General features: G+C 39.5%; 1 protein-coding gene across 2 annotated transcripts in view; it reads right to left on the reverse strand.

Moving 5' to 3' along the window:
* ARMC1 (armadillo repeat containing 1) overlaps window positions 1-18,274 on the reverse strand; it is an 81,078-nt gene extending 62,804 nt beyond the window's left edge. Inside the window, exons 1-2 of one of the 2 annotated variants that reach the window (XM_043976009.1) lie at window positions 17,554-17,964; window positions 4,706-4,924 (exon numbers count right to left, since the gene is read on the reverse strand). In XM_043976009.1, the coding sequence (XP_043831944.1) occupies window positions 4,706-4,882 (177 nt within the window). In that variant the 5' untranslated portion in view covers window positions 4,883-4,924; window positions 17,554-17,964. Of the gene's footprint in view, window positions 1-4,705; window positions 4,925-17,553; window positions 17,965-18,030 lie in introns of those variants that run through there. The other variant, XM_043976008.1, reaches the window with a different exon arrangement.
* Window positions 18,275-20,916: the final 2,642 nt, after the last annotated feature.

Here is a 20,916-nt window from a genome sequence, read left to right on the forward strand (position 1 = left end):
GAGCACTTTTTTTTTTTGGTGAGGTGACTTGCCCAGGGTCGCACAGCCAGTAAGTGTCAAGTGTCTGAGGCCAGATTTGAACTCAGGTACTCCTGAATCCAGGGCAGGTGCTCTATCCACTGCGCCACCTAGCTGCCCCTAGAGCACTTCTTAACATGGTAATATAGTGCAAAACTAATATTAAACACAAAACAAAAAAACTCAACAAAATAGATTTAATGTCTTAGGGGATTTTTTAAAATGTGATTTGGGGTCAGGTTTTGTCTATTTGTCCAATTACTTTTATATATTTATTGGTGGAGAGAGAGAGGAGTGACTGTGACTTCACTGGTATAGCGAACCACATTTTTCAAAGTTTTATTAATTCCTTCCTTTAAAAAATTACAATCATTTCTATTGTGAGAAAATAATTATTAATAATGGATTTCTTGGGGGTACCAAAAAAAGTCCCCACCCAGAAAGTACAGATCTTGCCTGGGACAAACCCAAGGGAACAAAAGAAATAGATATTGAACTTTGCCTAGGGCAACTTGAGTGAGTATCTTCTCTCAGATATCCATCAGTAGAGTTTTAGACCACCCTCAAGTCGTGTCAACCAATGGAATTGAATGTTGCTAACCAATTAGCTTTGATCAATGTATAATGAATGACCTGCCTTTATCAAAACAGGATTAAAACCCTTGGCCAAGCCAGGGTCTTACTCTACTGGATGGAGCTTGGGCTCTCTCTAGACAAGCTGTCCCTCTTAAGGACAGTGTAGGTTTTGTAAGTCTTCTGAACTCTCCTTGAGATCTTGTGCTGTCTCTCTGAGAGACAGCAAGGGTCTACTGAGGCGTTTCTCCTGTTCTTGCTGCCACCAGGTCAATTCTTTATTGGTTATATATATTAATAATAAATGCTTACTGCCAAAACTGGTGCAATAGCAATTATTTCATTAAACACAATTGTAGTTAAGTTATAAAAAACACACTAGATATTCATCCAATGAGACTTCCCTTGCAATAAAGAAAAAAGCACAGCAAAACCAACAAATTCAATGTCACATTTGATATTCTACATAAACCAGTAGTTCTCAAAGCATGGTCTCCACCGTCAAAAAGATTTTCATAATAGTATTAAGGCATTTTACTTTTAAGGCAAGAATACCAAGGTCTCTTTCACTCATTCTCTCAATAGTGGCATTTTCCAGACCTTATCTGATTTGAGTTAAGATTTACCTGCAAGTATCAAGACTGAATTAAAATCTCACAGAATTTGTACTTTTGCCTCACAAGTGTACAAATCTATAGACATGACTATATATGCCATTTTGTTTGCATTCATCCAGTATCAGTACCAAATAATCAAAGATCTTTTATGTGAATGCTTGTCAATAAATGAAAGGGGTGCTGAAACATTCAAAGTATTTCATAAGTTTTTAGAACCTCATGGTTTATTCCAGAATAACTGTATTAACATTTGTACTGATGGTGCCAAAGCAATGGTGGGTAAAACTGCTGCAAACTTAGTATGATTCAAGGCAGTGGCACTAAACTATATTAGTAGTCATTGTTTTCTTCATTACCACATGATCACTCAGTAAAAACAAATTTCAATTTGACTTAAGAATGTCCTAGATGAAGCAGTAAAAGTTAACTTTATTAAATTAAATATCAACCTTGAGTGTATGTCTTTTTAACATTCTGTATGATGTAATCTGTAGTATGAATAAAGCAGAATACTGAGGAATGGTTGTTTCTAGGAAAAGCACTTGTGTGATTTTCACAGACCATTTTTTCTTGAAAGAACAAGTGACAAACTATTGTTATTCGGACATGAGTATTTGGCAGACATGTTCTTGAAAATGACTGAACTAAGCCTGTCACTTCAAGGAAAACAACTGACAATCTTTATTTCCAATGATAAAATCTGAGCTTTCAAACAAAAATTAGAATTTTGGGAAACTTGTATTCCCACCCTGAGCTTCACATCTTCCCAATACTTACAAAAAAGACTTTTCTAATGATGATAGTAATGAATGGTTGTTGGGTTTTTTTGGTTGGGCAATGAGGGTGTTAAGTGACTTGCCCAGGGTCACACAGCTAGTAAGTGTCAAGTGTCTGAGGTCGTATTTGAACTCAGGTCCTCCTGAATCCAGGGCCGGTGCTCCATCCACTGCACCACCTAGCTGCCCCATACGCACATTTTCTATGTTTGATATGTTTCAACATTCATTGGGCAGCTAGGTGGCACAGTGGATAGAGCACCAGCCCTGGATTCAGGAGGACCTGAGTTCAAATCTGGCCTCAGACACTTGGCACTTACTGGCTGTGTGACCCTGGGCAAGTCGCTCAACCCCAAATGCCTCACTAAAAAAAAAAAAAAAAAAAAAAAAAACCAACAACAACAACAACAACAAAATGTGCGTAACAGTAAACCAAATGACCAATGCATGATGTTATAAAATCATGCATGAGTAAAAGATCCATTTAGTACAAAACAGACCAATGGATTTTCATAGAACAGAACACACACACACACACACACACAGTTCATTGATATGATTCCAGATTCTACATAGCAACTATCCCTTAAGAAAGTACCACCTGTTGAATGGTCAAAGAATCTGAACACAAGTTTTCAAAACAAGAATTGTAAACCATTAACAATCATATCAAAAAATGCTTAAAACTACTAATAAAAGAAATACAAATTAAAACAACTCTCACATTTTACCTCATAGCCATCAGTTTGGAAAAGATGACAAAAGAGAGAAATAGTGTTGGAAGGACTGTAGGAAGAGAAAAATATAAATGAAAACACCACTAAGAGCCACTTGAACTCAAATTAGTCAATTCTTATTAGTTCCAGAGGATAAATGATAAAATACACTTCCCTTTTCTTAACAGAGAATGGCGGAGAGAACTACAAGTGCCCATATTTTATATGCTGGCAGATTCCAAGGCTATGTTGTTTAAATTTACTCAGTGTTTTGTTTTGGGGTTTGGGGGTTTTTTGTAAAAAGGGAGCATAGAAAAGGGGGAGATTTCAGGAAGTGTTTGTCTTAAAAAATAAAAGGCATCAATAAAATTTAAGTTTCAGGGAGGCAGCAGTGGCCTACCCACATGCTGATGTTAGTCCTAAGGTTACTACACCTTCTCCTTCCACAGCAGGTGTCCTTTTACATTGTCCCTTTCCATCTCATCGCTCTGGTCAGTATCTAGTCTATACTCTCTCCCCAAAAAAGGCTCTAAATTGTAATACTTTTTTCCTTTTCTTTTCATCCTCAGCAAAGGTAAACTCAAAAGCACCTAATTATTTATGCCTATGTATATTAATAGCTTAACAATAATACCACACTGAACTATTACATATCAGACCTTGTTACTACAAATTTTGTTCTAGTTGCTAATTTTTAAAAAAATAAATAGATAATTTAGGTACTTAGAAATATTTTGCTATATATTTTCTTATCATTTCATTTGATTTTATAACTAAGAGACAATATGGCATTGAAAGCAGGCCTGAGTTCAAGTCCTGAGTCAGACACACAGAGGCTGTGTGACTCTGGCCCAAGTGACAAGTGTCTCAGACAACTGTCTAAGACTTCAGAATTATCAAAATTGCAGAGAAAGTGCTAATCTGCATTGGTAAAAGGCATCTGCTCATTGGGGGCTTCCCATTCAGATGAAATCACAGATCCAATTTAAACACGTGTACACACACACACACACACACACACACACACACACACAAAAAGGATTAGAAAAATAGGATTCACCTAAGTTTCTTAATTATCTGTAAGACATCTCATTATCCATGGGAGTATCCTGCTTCTATGTACTTAGAATACTTTTTTTTTTGTCTAAGCCTGTGACTTTACCAATGTCAAGAATACCTGGTGTAGAAACTGATGCAGATAAGCCAAGTAACTAACTGAAAACCTTCGGGGATCATTTAGAGCACTAAGAGGTCAAATGACTTGACCCCAATCTCCCAGCAAGTATGTGTCAGAAGTAGGAAGGAAACCTCTTCAGGCCAGAGTTGGCTCAATATGCACTAGATCATGCAGCCTCTCAGAGGTGATGGTTTGTTTAATTAGCCCTTTGTTTATGTAAATAGGATTTTTTTTTGTCACGGGCCAGAAAGCTAGGGGTGGGGGAGAAGCTCACTCATATAATAAATATATTTAATAACCTCCCTAGCCTAGGAAAGGTATAAATTTGTAACTTTGCAGAAATGTCTGTTATCTAAATGATAGCAATTTCATCATTCTAGAAAGCAATGTTATTTATTCCTAGCAAAGAAGCTAGAAACAATCAAGAGTCCTAAGGCAGAAAGCAGAATGGGAAAACTGGACAGCTAACTAAGCACCTTTGAGCTATACAATCAATATGGTGACATCTTTGGTGACCAGACATATTCATAAGTAGTAAAAAACAGTTTAACACCAAATACAAAGAATTTTTTCTATGTACTATTCTCCAAGTGAGGAGAACCCAGAATTGACTAATGCTTTTTCAAGCAGATCTTTCTCTTTCTCAGATGAAAAGAACTAATAAAAAAAAAGGACAAACCACTTTAATGGCAAAGAACTGAAAAGATAAGCAAATGGGATTAGGTGAACACTAGTAGACTACAAGGAGAAAAGTTCAAGAGGGAAGAATTAATATACAAAGTCTCTTGCAGGAATGAGCTTATTAATAAGTACTAAGTGATCACTTACTAGTAAAGCTGAGTGGACAACTGGAGGATTGGGATGGTCCATAAACAAAATAAGGCCTGGCAGACATCCTTGATCCTGGACAATGGCTCGTCTATTTAGCGGGTCTGCTGCAAGATCCCGAAGCTGGTTAACCACCGATAGTGCATCAGGCTCCTCGTTCATGGTGGCAGAGCTCATCTTCTATGCCATATGAAGAAATCAAGTCTTTTTTTAAAAATTCTGTTGAGAAAAAGTTTAGTTAACACCACAGAATAGTGATTTAAATCTCCTAGATTACAACATAAAACCTAAAAAGTGAATAGCTGAATTAAATGTATACAAAGAAAGGGAGACTAGGCTACCTTGAGGGTTACCTACCCAGGTCTTGGGAGGCACAAGGTCCCCTGTCCTCTGCCCTGCTTAGATCACATAGCTAGAGTATCATACTTAGTTCTGAGAGTCACAGTTTAGTTAATTAAACTGGATAGCACAAAAGGGGGTCACAACTAGAATGGTAAGAATTCTAAAAGTTCCATCATATGAAAAGTGGCTGAAGGAAGTAAGAATATTTTGACAAGATCACAGGATCATAGCTTTAAAGGTGGCTGGGACCTTGGAGACCATCAAGTGCAACACTTTCATTTCTGTTTTCATTAAACATCTGAAGCACTGTCACGTGGTAGAAGGACTGAATTTGTTCTGATAGACTTTAACAGGTAGAAGTGAAGAAATGAATAGAAGCTTCAGGAATTACATTTGGATTGATAGGGACTGGTAGACTTTGGTGTAATAGTTTTCTGGTTTCAGTTCTGCAAACTAATAAACTATGTAAAAACAAATATTTTTTAAAGCACTTAATTTCTCTGCATTTCATTTAACCTAACACCTTCATATTAAAATTATGCTTTTCTAATTAGGAAATATTTGTTTAGAAGAATGAAACTCAAGTAGGTAGAATACATGTAAAAAATCAACTTTCTGTAGGTTACTTGAGTTTTTCAGTGGATATTCTTCTATTTAATGAAAAATTAATCTGGGCCATTTGTTTATACAGAAACAAAAAAGAAAAGGCATTAGAGATCACTTGACCTTAAAAAGTTGCCTCAATTTTTAAAAGATTTTAAAACAAGAGCCAAATTTTCAAGTTCTAAACTTGCAAATGTATCTATTCCTGGGTCACCATGGTCAAAAAATTACAGGCATAATCCTCCTCCCTTTTTAACTAAACTAGTTCTCAGACAGTAGAAACAATCCCTCTATGGTTTTCAGCTTTGGTTAAAATTGACAAAACTTGTGCTAAATAGGCACTGCCTTGGGGAACGTAGGCTTACCTTTGCACACAGATCAAGTATCAAAGCTATACTAATTTGTACTGATAAGATACATGGCACAGAAGGTAATAAGATGATCTATAGGAATAATATTAACAGCATTTGCATCATGCTCTAAAGTTTGTAAAATACCTGTTGTCTCATTTGATATAAACATATATATTTCCTTCCAAATGTACACACACCCACATTTACATAGTACTGACACTTCATATTCATTCTATTAGTCAATGCTGCAGTTTCAAGGATGTCTCAGAGGCACACAATCTTGAACGGAAAGAGACCTACCTCGCAGAGGCCACCCAGTCCAACCCAAATCTGAACAGAAATCTCTACTATATACAAATCAAGCCTCTGTAGGAGTACTATTCCCCTTTTAGATGGCGTCAATTGTTAAGTAGGCTTTTTTAAAAAGGCACCACACTACAAAAATATGTTAATAGGGTACAAAAGGATGATTATCAGAATGTTTTTCCTTTTGGCTATGTTTATTATTGGCTATTTGTGCACATTTCCCTATGTAGGTACTGAATTGATCATGTGAGGTATATGTATTGCATATGTACAAGACCTATGAAAAAAAGCCTCTAGCACACCACTGGCTGGTTTCCAGACAAATGACAACTCAGATCTCTGAGAGCCAGGCACACTATCAGTAACAGGACTTTCTGTCAGCTACCAGACCTTGGTTCCTCATTAGTGCTCTTCCACCTAAGGGGAATCCTTAAGAGGAAAAAAAAAAGTAGTGTTTAATGCTATCTCTTCCCTGAATGCTCTTAAAACCATAGCTATTGGCTTCTCCCACTCCAAGTTTGAGAAGCAATATGTAGTTAGGCTTCATAACACCCAATCAAGCAAGTACCCAAAGCAGATACCCACTGCTCAAACACATATTGGGTCTTCTCTGAGCTATGTGCTTAGCTTTGGATAGAATAAAATGAACAGCAAATTCCCAATATAACGGAAAAAAAGAGGTTGTATGAGAGAGGTCAGGTACTGGACTTATCAAGTATTGCAAAAGCCAACAATCCTGGCATGCACTTCCAATTTTCTTGAAATCAGACAGAAAATAGGAGAAAACTTCTAAAGCAACTTGAATACAAAATAAAATGAAATGATCCTTTTCTTCAAAAGTTAGAAACGAAATGGAATATTCTAATGGATGAAAATATTCAATTTTAACACAGTTCCTTTTGTACATAATAACTTACTCAGGCACCCATATAACTGAATCAGGCTGAGATCAAGCAAATACCTCAGAGATAGATGCTATACAGCTATCCACTAGGAAACCAGAGCCTACCCAGTAAAGGCATTGTACTTTCTGCATGCTTGCCCTGGGAACAATAATAGAACCAATGCTACAGACTTACTACAAAGACTGCTAATCCACTGTCCTATGAACGCACTCACATTCCCAGACTCCTAGGCCAAAACTCATTTCTCTGTTCCATTTTTCTCTAAGTGTTATATCCCTCTATTAAAATAGAAGTTCCTTAAGGAAGAAATTACCTGTAAGGTCTATTAGAAGGTACACAAGAAATAATGTGAACAATGTTGATTACATGAAATAAAAAATTTTGGTATAAATAAAATCAATGTAGCTAAAATTAGAAGAGAAGCAAGTAAATGGAAAATCTTTGCAGCAAGTTTCTGATAAAGGTCTAATTTCTAAGACCAAGTTAAATTTTTAAGAGTAAAAGCCATTCTCCAATTGATAAATGGTCAAAGAATATGAACAGGCCATTTTCAGAGGAAGAAATCCAAGCTATCAATAGTCATATAAAAATGTTCTAAATCACAATAATTAAGAGAAATGTACATTAAAACAACACTGAGGTTTACATCTCAGACGCACCAGATTAGCCAAGTTGACAAAAAAAAAAAAAAAAGGAAATTACAAATGCTGGAGGAACTTTGAGAAAATAGGTACATTAATGTAATGTTAGTGGAACAACAAATTGGTCTAGCCATTCTGGAAAGCAATCTATGTTAGGAAAATAACTCATGGATTATCCAAATAGTTTGGTTTTTTTCATTTAACTGCAGCAATCCTACATTAATCCTCCAAAGGTAAATCTGTTCGTTTCAGAAGCTTAAAAAAAAACACCATTTTTTTGTATCCTTCCTACTTTGAAATTACCCTGTTGCACCCTTCAGAATAAGTTTTAAATTATCTCTAAGACCTCTTCTGTTTTTCTTTAGGCCTTTCTCTTAAGACAACTCAGTATTGGGAGCCAAGATGGGGGAGGAAAGGCAGTGAGCTCTGGAACTTTTAACACGATCACTCCAAAAAACATCCAAATAACACCATAGGAAAATGCCTATAGCAGCAAAACTCACCGAAGAATGTGCTGAAATCATCTTCTAACCAAGAACGCCTTGGAAGGTCAGAAGGAGGGAGCTGCTTTGCTGATACAGGAGTCGAGTCCAACCCCACAGTCACCCTGACACAGATCCAGTCCCAGGAAGGCCTCATCAGAGAAAGAGACCCCCAGAGCCTCTGAATCAGCTAAAGAACCAGTGTCATCTGGAACTAAGCTCACAGTCTGGTGAGAGGGCCGAGTCCTTGTCGGGGGGAGACTACAGGGGTCTATGCTGGTGCTGAGGCAGAACTTGGATTTTTCACCCCTGCTGGGAACCAGGAGGTAGGCCCAGGTGGGGGAGGGACATAGGCTTCTCGGCACTAACAACCACAACACATAAAGCTGGTTGATTAGCAAGTTGGTCTGGGGTCATCTACAGACCAGGAAAACAGGCCAGGCAGTGAAGAACCTGATCTTCCTTAAATCATACCACCTGGGACTTCTGAAGCTTGGGATACTGCAGCCTGGAAACAGTGCCCCACTTTAAGGAGCTAAAAGTCAAGTAAAAGAAAGGCAAGTTGAGCCGACAGAGAAAGGTGAGGACCATAGAAAGTTTCTTCAGTAACAAGGAAGACCAAAGTACACCCTCAGAGGAAGATGTCAACATCAGGGCCCCTATATCTTCCAAGAAAAATATGAATTGGTCTCAGGCCATAGAGGTGCTCAAAAAGGACTTTGAAGATAAAGTTAGAGAGGTAGAGGAAAAAATGGAAAGAGAAATGAGGGTGATGCAGGAAAGACATGAGAAAAAAAGTCAACACCTTGAAAAGCCAAATGGAAAAGCTCTCTGATGAAAATAATTGCCTAAGAATGAGGATTGAACAAATGGAAGCCAGTGACTTTATGAGAAACCAAGACACAATAAAGCAAATCCAAATGAATAAAAAAATAGAGGGCAATGTGAAATACCTTCTGGGAAAAACTGCCAACCTGGAAAATAGGTCCAGGAGAGATCATTTGAAAATTATTGGTCTCCCTGAAAACCATGATCAAGGAAAGAGCTTAGACATCATCTTCCACGAAACTGTCAGGGAAAATTGCCCTGATATTTTAGAAAGAGAAGGTGAAATAGAAATTGAAAGAATCCACCAATCACCTCCAGAAAGAGATCCCAAAAGGAAAACTCCTAGGAATATTATAGCCAAATTCCAGAGCTCCCAGGTCAAGGAGAAAATATTGCAAGCTGCCAAAAAGAAAGAATTCAAGTACTGTGGAGCCCCAGTCAGGATAGCACAAGATCTAGCAGCTTCTACATTAAAGGACCGGAGGGCATGGAATATGATATTCCTAAAGGCAAAGAAATTGGGATTGCAACCAAGAATCACCTACCCAGCACTCAGCACAATCTTTCAGAGGAAAAAATGGGACTTTAATGAAAAAGAAGACTTTCAGATACTTGTGATGAAAAGACCTGAACTGAATGGAAAATTTGATTTTCAAAAACAAGACCCTAGAGAACCATAAAAAATTGGAGCTGGGGGACATACCTGGGGTCATGCAGTGGGTGACTGTCTTGTGTCTGAGGCCAGGTTTTGGCTGGGGTTCCCCTGGGTCCAGGGGTGATGCTTTGTCCACTGTGTCACCTAGCTGCCCCATGATGACATCTTTAGGGTTAAATTGAGGGGTAAAAGGAATTCACTGGGGGAGAGGGAAGGACAGAGGTGAATCCTACATGAAAGAAACAGGAAAAAGCTTAGGGAGTGGGGGAAGAGATGGGAGAGGAGCAGGGCAGTAAATGAATTTTACACTCATCAGAAAAGGCTCAAAGACCTTAAACTCATCAGAGCTGCCTCAAGGAGGGACTAACACACACACCCAACTGGGTGGAGTAATCTATTTAATCTGGGCAGTAAATGAGCCTAACACTAGTAAGAATTGGCTCAAAGACCTCAATCTCATTAGAATTGGCTCAAGAAGGGAATAATGTACACACTCAATTAGGTGGAGTAATCTCTCTAACCCAGCAGGAAAATAGGAGGGGAAGGGGATAAAGAGGGAGGGGCAAAAGTAGGAAAGGCAGAGTGGGGGAGGGGATAGACAGAAGCAAATTCCTTTTGAAGAGGGATAGGATGAAAGAAGATGGGTAATAGAATAAATATCATGGGGAAGGGAATAGGATGGAAGGGAAACAGTTAACAATAGTAATCATGAAAAAGAGAAAAGGGGGGAAAATTGTACAAAAAATATTTATAGCAACTCTTGGTGGAGTCTAAGAATTGAGAATCAAGGGAATGTCCACCAATTGAGGAATGATGGAAGAAGCTGTGCTATATGATTGTAGTAGAATGGTCTTGTGCTACAGGAAATGACAAACAGGATGGTCCCAGAAAAACCTGTTAACACTAATGAACATTGATGTATAGTGAAGTAAGCAGAGCTGGGAGGACATTGTGCATAGTGACAGCAGTATTGTTCAATGAGCAATTGTGAATGATTTAACTACTCTTAGCAGTGCAATGATCCAAGACAATCCCAAGGAACTAATGAAGAAGCTTACTGTGCATCCCCATAGAAAGAACTGATAAAAAGAACACTTGTGGATTGTACGTATATAACCTCGTTGCGATCTTGTGGGGGGGAGGAAACGGAGGGAGAAAAATTTGGAACTCTAAAACTTATGAGAATGAATGTTGAAAACTACCCTTATATGTAACTGGAAAAATAAATGTTTGTTGATTAAAAAAAAAGGAAAAAAAAAAGACAACTCAGTATCAAAGATGTGGAAAAATTAGAACATTAATGCACTGTTGGAGTTGTGAACTGTGATCCCACCATTCTGGAGAGCAATTTGTAACCATGCCCAAAGGACTATGGGGCTGTGCATACCCTTTAACCCATAATACCACTACTAGGTCTGTATCCCAAAGAGATCATAAAAAGGGAAAATGACCCACATGTACAAAAAGATTTATAGCAGCTCTCTTTGTGGTGGCAAAGAATTGGAAATCGAGGGGATGCCCATCAAGTGGTGAATGGTTGAACAAACTGTGGTATATGAATGTAATGGTCTACTATTGTGCTATCTATGTAAAGAATTAATCATTATTTAGAAGCCCCAGCTTGCCCTGGCCGGGGGCTCAGGCACCAGGGTTTCTAAATCATGATCAATTCTTTATAGCTAATAAGAAATCATGAGCAGGCAGATTTCAGAAAAATCTGTAAAGATTTAAGTGGATTGGACAGCTAGGTGGCTCAGTGGATAAAGCACCGGCCTTGGATTCAGGAGGACCTGAGTTCAAATCCAGCCTCAGACACTTGACACTTAACTAGCTGTGTGATCCTGGGCAAGTCACTTAACCCTCATTGCCCTGCAAAAACAAAAACAAAAAACAAGATTTAAGTGGACTGATGCTGAGTGAAGTGACAAGAACCAGGAGAACATTATACACAGTAACAGCAACATTGTATGATGATCAGCTGTGATAGACTTAGCTCTTCTCAGCAATACAATGATCCAAGACAATTCAATTCCAAAGGACTCATCAGACAAAAAAACAAAACAAAACAAAACAAAGGACTCATCATGGAAAATGCTCTCCACATCCAGAAAAAGAACTGTGGAATCTGAATGCAGATTGAACCATAATAATTTTACTTTTTTGTTGTGTTTTTTTTTTAAGTTTTTCCCTTTTGTTTTGATTCTTCTTCCACAACTTACTAATGTGGAAATATGTTTAATGTAATTATACATATATAACCAATATCAGACTGCTTGCTGTCTTGGGGAGGGGGGAGGGAGGGAGAAAATTTGGAATTCAAAATCTTATAAAAACAAATGTTTAAGTGATAGACTACATTCTTCTCACCAATCCAAGAAATACAAGAAAGTTCTAAAAGACTCATGATGGAAAAGGCTCTCCAAATCCAGAAAGAGGAAAAAAAAAAAAGGAACTGTGGAATATGGACGCTGATTGGACCATACTATTTCTTTTGTTTTTGGTGCTGTTTTTCTTTTCTGAAGTTTTTCCTTCATGCTCTGATTCTTCTTGTATAACATGACTAATGCAGAAATATGTTTAACGTTATATATCAGATTACCTGCTGTCTAGGGAAGGAGGGGAGGGAGAAAAATTTGAAATTTGAAATCTTATCTAAACAAACTTAAATAAATAAATTTAGAAAAAAAAAACAAACGTTGAAAACTAGTTTTACATGTAACTAGAAAAAAATTTAAAACTATTAAGATGGGGGGGGGAGAGACAACTCAGTATCAAGTCGAATAGATGCCTGTGAGATAAATCCCAAGTCTTCTTTTCTAGACTAATCTTTCACCTGAATTCCTCTTCTGAATCACCAACTATGACTAGAGACCCCCATTTGGCTCAAACCTAATATATCAAAAAACCAAATTCGGGGGCAGCTAGGGGGTACAGTGGATAAAGCACCAGCCCTGGATTCAGGAGTACCAGAGTTCAAATCTGGCCTGATGCACTTGACACTTACTAGCTGTGTGACCCTGGGCAAGTCACTTAACCCCCATTGCCCTGCCCCCCCCAAAAAAAACAAAATCACTGTATTTCTCCCTAAATGAACCCCTTCTTCGAAATATCCTTATTTTGGCTGAGAGAACCACCATCCTTTCTGTCACCCACATCTACAATTTCAAAATCATTCTCTTCTTCTCCCCCTATCCAATCAGTTGCCAAGTTCTATCGCATCATTTCTCACATATCATCCCCTACTTTCACTCTATTCACAAAGGCAGTGTGATACCATGGAAAGAATGTTGTATTTGGAAGCAAGGAATATGGATTCAAACCCTAGATATGTAACTTATTACCTATATTACCTTGGTAAAGTCACTTCATATCTCTTGGGCCTCATTCATAAAATGAAAGCTTGGGGAAGAGGACTTCTAGGTTCTCTCAACTCTCAATGTATGACCCCATGACATTTCACTGCCTCCTACTTAGGCTATTATAAAAGCAACTTAATTGGTATCGCTGCTTCCTATCTCCCCCCCTCCTCAATCCAATCTTTTAAACAACTGTAAAATAAATACTTCTAAAACATGGATCTGGGGCAGCTAGGTGGCACAGTGGATAAAGCACCGGCCCTGGATTCAGGAGGACCTGAGTTCAAATATGGCCTCAGACACTTAACACTTACTAGCTGTGTGACCCTGGGCAAGTCACTTAACCCCAATTGCCCCGCAAAAAAACAAACAAACAAACAAACAAACCATGGATCTGGTCATGACACTGCCCTGCTCAGAGATTTTCAAGAACTTCCTACAGCTTTTAAGATAAAATACAAACCTGTGCCTGGCATTTAAAGCACTGCACGATATGGGTTTTACATATTTGTCTAGAAGTATTTCATATATTTCCTTTAACATATACTATGTTCCAGTCAAACTGACCCACTAACTTTTTTGTCAAAAAGAACATTTCATTTCCTGCCTATGAGTCCTTATATGAATTGTCCCCCATGATTCAATTCAATGTAATAATTATTTCCTAAACTGCTTAATATATACCAGGCACTATACCAGGTGCTAGAAAAACAAAGACAAAAATGAAATAGTCATTATATCTCCGAGGAGCTTATATTCTCCTGGGGTTGCTGGGCTGGAATACACCATGAATACTGATAAGTAAATGCAAGATACAAATACATACACATAATGTGGAAGAGGAGACACACTAATAACTAGGGAACATCATGGAAAGTCTGTTGTCAGAGGTGGAACTTCAGCTAAGCCTTGAAGGGACCAGGGGGGGGTGGTGGGGGGGGGGGGGAAAGACACACGGGACTCTACAAAAAATGGAGGTGAGTAAAGAACTCTCCAGATATAGGAGAAACCTATGCAAAGGCATGGAGGCCAGAGATGAAAGTCATCTTTGGAGAATGCAAGTAGGCAAGTTTGGCTGGAACTTAAGAATACACAAAAGGGAATAATGTATAATCATCGCAGAAAGATAAGCAGAAATGAGACTGTAACAAGCTTTACATGCCAAACAGATGAGATTGTGTTTTATCCAAAAGGCAACAGGGAACCATTGAAGCTTCTGGGGCAGGAGAGGGAACTAGGGTGGATATAGCAGAAATGAAAAGCAAGAGATATGAGAGATGATGTGAAGGTGGAAATGACAACATTTGACAATTTACTGGATACAAGGGTATAGGAAAGTGTAAAAAATTGACAATGGCTCTGAAATTGTAAACCTGGGAGACTAGAAGAATGGTGATATCCTAAACAGAAATAGGAATATTAGGAGTTTAAGGGGAAAATAATGAGTTTTGTTTTTAACTCAAGTTTTAAACACTTACAGGATACCCAGGTAGAAGTGTTTGGAAGATAGACTGAAGCTCAGGAGAGAGAGAAGAGCTGGATATATGTGAGTCATCTCCATACAGATGATGGCTGAATTGGTATGAATTAAGATCATACTGACAGAGGACATGGAAAGAGGAAAGGGCCAGAATCCTAGATTAAACATAAGCAGGAGGGGGGCAGGACCAGGATGGTGATCTTGCAAAGGAGCCTGAAAAGAGCAGCTTCAGGAAAATCTAGGACAATATCTAGAAAGAGGGGGTACCCAGTCAACAATGTGAGATCAAGAAAAATGAGGACTGAGAAAAGGCCATTGGATTTAGCAATAAAGAGACCCCCTGGTGACCTTGGAGTTCACTTTAGGAGGATGGAGAGGGGAAGAACACAAACACAGAAGCTAGGCTGAGAAAAGGAAATTAAGGAAAGGAATTATTTCTAAATGGCAATGAAGGGAGGAGAAATAAAGTTTGATAGCTGCATGGGCCCATGTGTTCAAGGAAAGGTATTTATGGATCAGAGGGATCAGGACACAGTTGTACCTAGTGGCTTATGGAGATTAAAAAAGAGGGATGAAGAAGCATGCTCCTGGAGATGCTATCAAAAGGTACAAGTACAAGGGCTGGCATTGGCAAAGAGAAGACATAACTATTAAGAGAATGGAGAAAGATGGTCTCAGAATCCCGAGTTTTCAAGGTTCAGACTACATGCCACCTCCCACAATAAGTCTTTTCTGGTCTGCCCAGTTGTTACTGTTCTCTCCTTCCTCAACCTACCTTATATTTTAATTTATACGTACATATCTTGTATCACTGAAAGAGCAAGCAAGCTCTTTGAAGGGAGAGGCCATTTCATCTTTGTCTTTTCATACCCAAAGCCTCTCGTACAGCACTACCCACAAATAGAGACGGGAACTGGGATAGGATATGGACCTGTGATTTCACTGGCATAGAGAATTCCCTAGTGAGGAAACTCCCTTGGCACTTTCTCTAGTCTTAAAGTCTCCTAAAGCACTAAGAAGTTAGGTAACCTTCCCAGGGTCACAAAACATTGTGTCCAGAACAGCACTCGAACCTCCATCTTACTGGCTCCAAGGCTAGCTGTTTATCCACTAGGCCATGTTCCTTCTACATAAGCAGATTCTTAATAAATAGTTGTTTAACTGAATTTTAAGGATAAAACCTTCAAAAGACTACACATTCATTTAGCAATATTTATGGTCAGATACTAGATATGTGATCCTGGACAAATCATCTAACCCTAACCCTGTTTGGCTCAGTTTCCTCATCTGTAAAACAAGCTGGAGAAAGAAATGGCAAGCCATTCCAGTATCCTTGCCAAGAAAACCCCAAAAATTAGGCCACAAAGAGATGGACATGACTGAAAAACAAGTGAAAAACAACTGCACTACTAACATTTATGCCCCCCATGAGTTCATCAACAGAATTTGTGAAGTCCTTAAAGATTTAAACAAACGTGTACAACAAAATTAGGAATTACCAAAGATCTTGCTAGTTTAAACAAACCATTGTAAACTATTCAGAAAGCAATGACATGAGCACATTTTGAAAAGAGACAATTACACCAAAATCTTCTGTGGCTATCACTGCTATACTCCCACACTTGGTAAAACTGTAGCATGGAAAGAAAATGATGCAGATTGAAATGAGGTGCCAAAAAACAATAAAAGAGTAAAGTTTCTATGGAGATTTCAAAACAGAAGCTAACTTTTCCCCAAAAAAAACCCTTTCTTCTTCCTTTTTAGTGTACCACTGTACTTCTGATCACCCATGTTCACATTTTTCAGTTATCCTCAACTCTTTTCTCACCTCTCATATCTAAGAAGTCATCAAGCAGTGTTGTTTGTCCTTCATTCTCAAAGAGGACCATCAAGGTGATGTCATGACTTGCACTGAATTGGATTCAATTGAGAGAAGGCTGTGCAAGGTCACCAACCTCACCCTCTCCTCCAAAGCCATCTGGGTCCATAGCATCTGTTCCATCAGGTCCCTTCTCTCCACTCACATGACCTTTATCACTTCTCACCTGGCTTACTACAACGGCCTCCTAAATGGTCTCCCAATTTTTTCCCTTTCCAATCCATAATCGCCTACTCAAAAAGCATCAGTGCCCTCTCCCTCTTACCTACAAAACCAAATACAAACTCCTATACTTGGCATTTAAAACCTTTTGGAACCTGGCTCCCACCTACCTTTCCAGGGTGCTTATACCTGGAAGTGTTCGTTCTCTTTGCCTATATTAACAGTTCTGAGAAACTTCCCTATTTGGTATTCTTCATATGGCAATTCCACAAACAGCCCCCTCCCCTTTTCATTCAAAAATCATTAAATGCTTTTTGTGCTGGTCATTATACTAAGAACTGGGAATACAAAGAAAGGCAAAAACAGTACCCACCCTCCAGGAGCTCATAATCCAATGGGAGAAATAACATGTATGTATGTATGTATGTATGTGCATATATGTATATATGGAAACATGCAAATATATCTTCACAATATGCACATCTTTCTTACAAGTGTACACATATTTACATACGCACAAACACATTCACATATTTGAAAATATGTATACAGAGTATACTGAAGGTAATCTCAGAGGGACAAGCCCCCACGGAGGAAGGCTGGAAGGTGACTGGGAAGGGGAACAGAGGCTGTGAAAGGCCTCTTGCTGAAGGCTGGATCTGATCAGTCTTAAAGAAGCCAGAAGAGATAGAAGAGGGAAATCATTCCAGATGTGGAGGGAAAGCCAGGGAAAAGGAAGAACGAGAGGTGGAGGTTTGTGTACTACCGTCACATAGCACAACCCGCTACCCACCCCCGGCCTGGCTACTAGTGCCTTTCGTCTCCACCCCCCATCCCCAAATTAACTCATACTTACTTTGTCCATATCTTTGCTTACTATGCGCCTCCAGGGTCCCTTATAGACTACAAGCTCCCTGAGGGCAGGGACTGTTTCGTGTTTGTTTTGGGGTTTTTTTTTTCTTTGCACCCCTACAGTCGAGTTACAGCCCCCAGCATAAAGCAGGGGATATATAACAAGCGCCGGCTGACATAACCGGTAAAAGGATCAGGGCTGATAAACCGTTGTGGAGAAGATTAGGACAAAGAAACTGATGGTCACCTCAGGCTCCAACAAGACCCAGTCCGGGGCCGAGAGGGAACCACACACAGACCTCGGGCCGGCCAAAAACGAAGGCCTCGCAAGAGCCGACCGTCCTAGCCGGAGTTGGTCCCGACCCACCCGACACCCAAGTTCCAGAGGTCGTTTGGCTCTGCCAGGCTCACCGGCCGGAGCTTTGTCTTCCTGCCCACCCGCTTGCCCCACCGCCCGGCGGGCTGGGACGTCCTAACGTACCGACGCTCCGGGGGCAGCTTCACGCATCCAGGCCCCGCCGCATCGTGAGACCGCACGGTCGGGAGCGTTCCAAAGCCCGCGGATGTGGCTCCGTTCGCTGCCCTGCCGCGGCTGCTGGAAAAGACCCACCAACTCTCTCCCCCCGGGAGAAAAGGAACGCTTTAGAGAGCTAGAGGTAAGGGAGGAGGACCGAACAGCGGACTCCAGCCCTGTGACCCGATCACCTCTACCGTCCCTGCGTGCTCATTGGCCCTAAGATCGAGAACAATTTCCGCCAATTCCCGAAGTTCTTCTTAGGCTACGACGGTCGTTGGCTGTGTCGGAGAAAGAGTCGTGGCCTTATATAGATAGAGCCAATGGGAAACCAGAAACGCTGGAATGGGCCTCACGCTTCACCGTCCGCCTGGGCTCTACCTATAGGAGATATCTCGTGGAGTTTGAGTCTTAGAAAGAAAGGGCTGAGTTCAGCTTTTGGAACTACAATTCCCAGAAATCAGTGTGACTTGAAGCTGCTTGGCGGAAAACTATATTTCCCAGGAAGCAATTTACCTTTACTAACTTTATTAGAAGTGTGACAATACTTCCAAGAACCTAAGTATCTTAATTAACTGGCCCGTAGTCATCAAAAAGTGTTTTGTTTTGTTTTGTTTTTAAAGAAACTATTACTGCATGCTACCCACATTTACACCGTCCTCTATTAAGCGTCCTTAGCCAATTCAAGCATAAATACAACTCCCTTCGGAGAGTATTTTTCTCAATTTTTTTTCTATCCTTTTCTTATCAAGAATCAAATGTTGAAAGGTGGAATTTTTCTAAATATGAACAATTCCCCTATGCAAAACTTTCCTATTTATTCCGAATATTTAGTCTAAAATGGATTATTTATAGTTTTACCAATGGAAATATTCAATGTATGTAACACTTGAAAGTTGCAAAATTTTATAGATGAATGGCTTAAGGTTTAGTCAATTCAACTTCACACTGTTCTCCTGTTTTGGATCATTAGCCCCCTTACCATATTCCAAATTACACAGGAGCAAGCCTCAGCCTTGGATCACTCAGAACAACTGCCATCTTCTTTCCTACAAATGTGCTGCTGAACTGCTGCATGAAGGTGGAGAAAATAAACCAACCTTTCTGAATAGGTCGGCTACAAATTTATGTTACCTAATCTCAACTGGGCTCTGACTATTGCTAGGCAATCCTACTATATTTCCCTCATCATCACTATCTCACCTTGCACAGATGGACTTTCAAACCTTTTCAGACATCCTCAAACCTCCCATGGCTTCTCCTTCCCTCCCCCCAATTCTTCTCAGTTAAGAAACTTGCCTGCTATTTTACAGAAAAAAATTGAAGCCATGGATCACGAATGCTCGTTTCTCCCCTCTTCTTTATCTCCTATCACTCTAATACTTTCTTCAGAGCACCTACGTGGCACAGTGGAGTCCTGATATATATCTTGCCACTGGACCCAGATGGCTCTGGAAGAGAGTGTGAGGTTGGTGAGTTTGCACAGCCCTCCCTCACTTAAATCCAATTTACTGAAAGTCATGACATTACCTTCCAATGTCATTGTCCTCTTCGAGAACAAAGGACAAACTGTTGTTTGAAAAAGGTTGTTACTCTTTGCCACTATTTACTCCTTCATTCCTGTCTCATATGATGAGGTATCCTTTTTACCAAGGCTAACCCCTCTATCTGATCAAGCAGTTTCATTCCAACTTGTCTCCTCCAACAGATTCCCTCCTCTGTCATGCCCACTGTATCTCATATTTTCAATCTCTCCCTTTTTATACTGCCTATAATATGCCTACAATATGTCAATGTCTCCCCATCCTCAAAAAAAACCTCATTTGATCCTACCATCCCTAGCAACTGTAGTCCTATATCACATTCTGCCTTTTGTAGCTAAACTCATGTCTACAACAGGTGCCTTCCACTTTCACACTTCTTAAGCCTTTATAATCTAACTTCTGAACTCATCCCACTAAACAGCTCTCTCCAGAATTACTAATTATCTCTTAGTTGCCAAATTCAATGGACTTTTCTCTATTTGAATTCTCCTTGACCTTGCTGCAGCCCTTAACACTGTTCATCACTCTTTTCTAATACTTTCTTCTCAGATTTTCAGGATGCCATTCTCTCCTGGTTTTCCTCCTACCCATCTGACTATTCCTTATGTCTCTTTTGGTGAATTGTCTTCTAGATCAAAGCTTCTTAAACTGTGGGTCACAAAGTCATGTAACTGTAGGAGTTGCAAAAAATTTGGCAGTAAATATTTGCTTTGTCTATTTATATATACCTATATAAAACCTTATATATAGCTATATAAAACCTATGTCACACAAAAATTTCTCGTGCGAAAAGAGGTTGAGAGTGGAAAAAGTTAACTATAGGTGTCCCTCAGGGTTCTGTGCTAGGCCTCTTTCTCTTCTCCCTCTATACGATTTCACTCGGTAATTTCATAAGGTCCCATGGATTTAATTATCATCTCTATGCTTATGATTCTCACATCTACCTATTCTGCCCTAATCTCTCTGTTGATTTCCAATCTTAAATTTACAAATACCTTTAAGATATCTTAAAATGTATATCCAGTGGATATCCTTAACTAAATATGTCCCAAACAGAACTCATTATGTTTTCTCCTAAACTCTCCCCCCCACCCCCTTTTCTCTAGCTTCCCTAATTCTGTAGGGAGCAACTGCATCCTCCCCATCTCTCAGACTCACAGACTAGAGTCATCCTGGATTCCTCACTAACTCTCACTCCCATATTCAAGCTGTTGCTAAGACCTGTTGATTTCATCTTTGCTACATCTCTCATATACTTCCCCCTCCTCTCCTCTAACACTGCTAACACTCTACCACAGGCCCTCATCAC

This window comes from Dromiciops gliroides, chromosome 1 (assembly GCF_019393635.1).
Source record: "Dromiciops gliroides isolate mDroGli1 chromosome 1, mDroGli1.pri, whole genome shotgun sequence".
Classification (NCBI taxonomy): domain Eukaryota; kingdom Metazoa; phylum Chordata; class Mammalia; order Microbiotheria; family Microbiotheriidae; genus Dromiciops; species Dromiciops gliroides.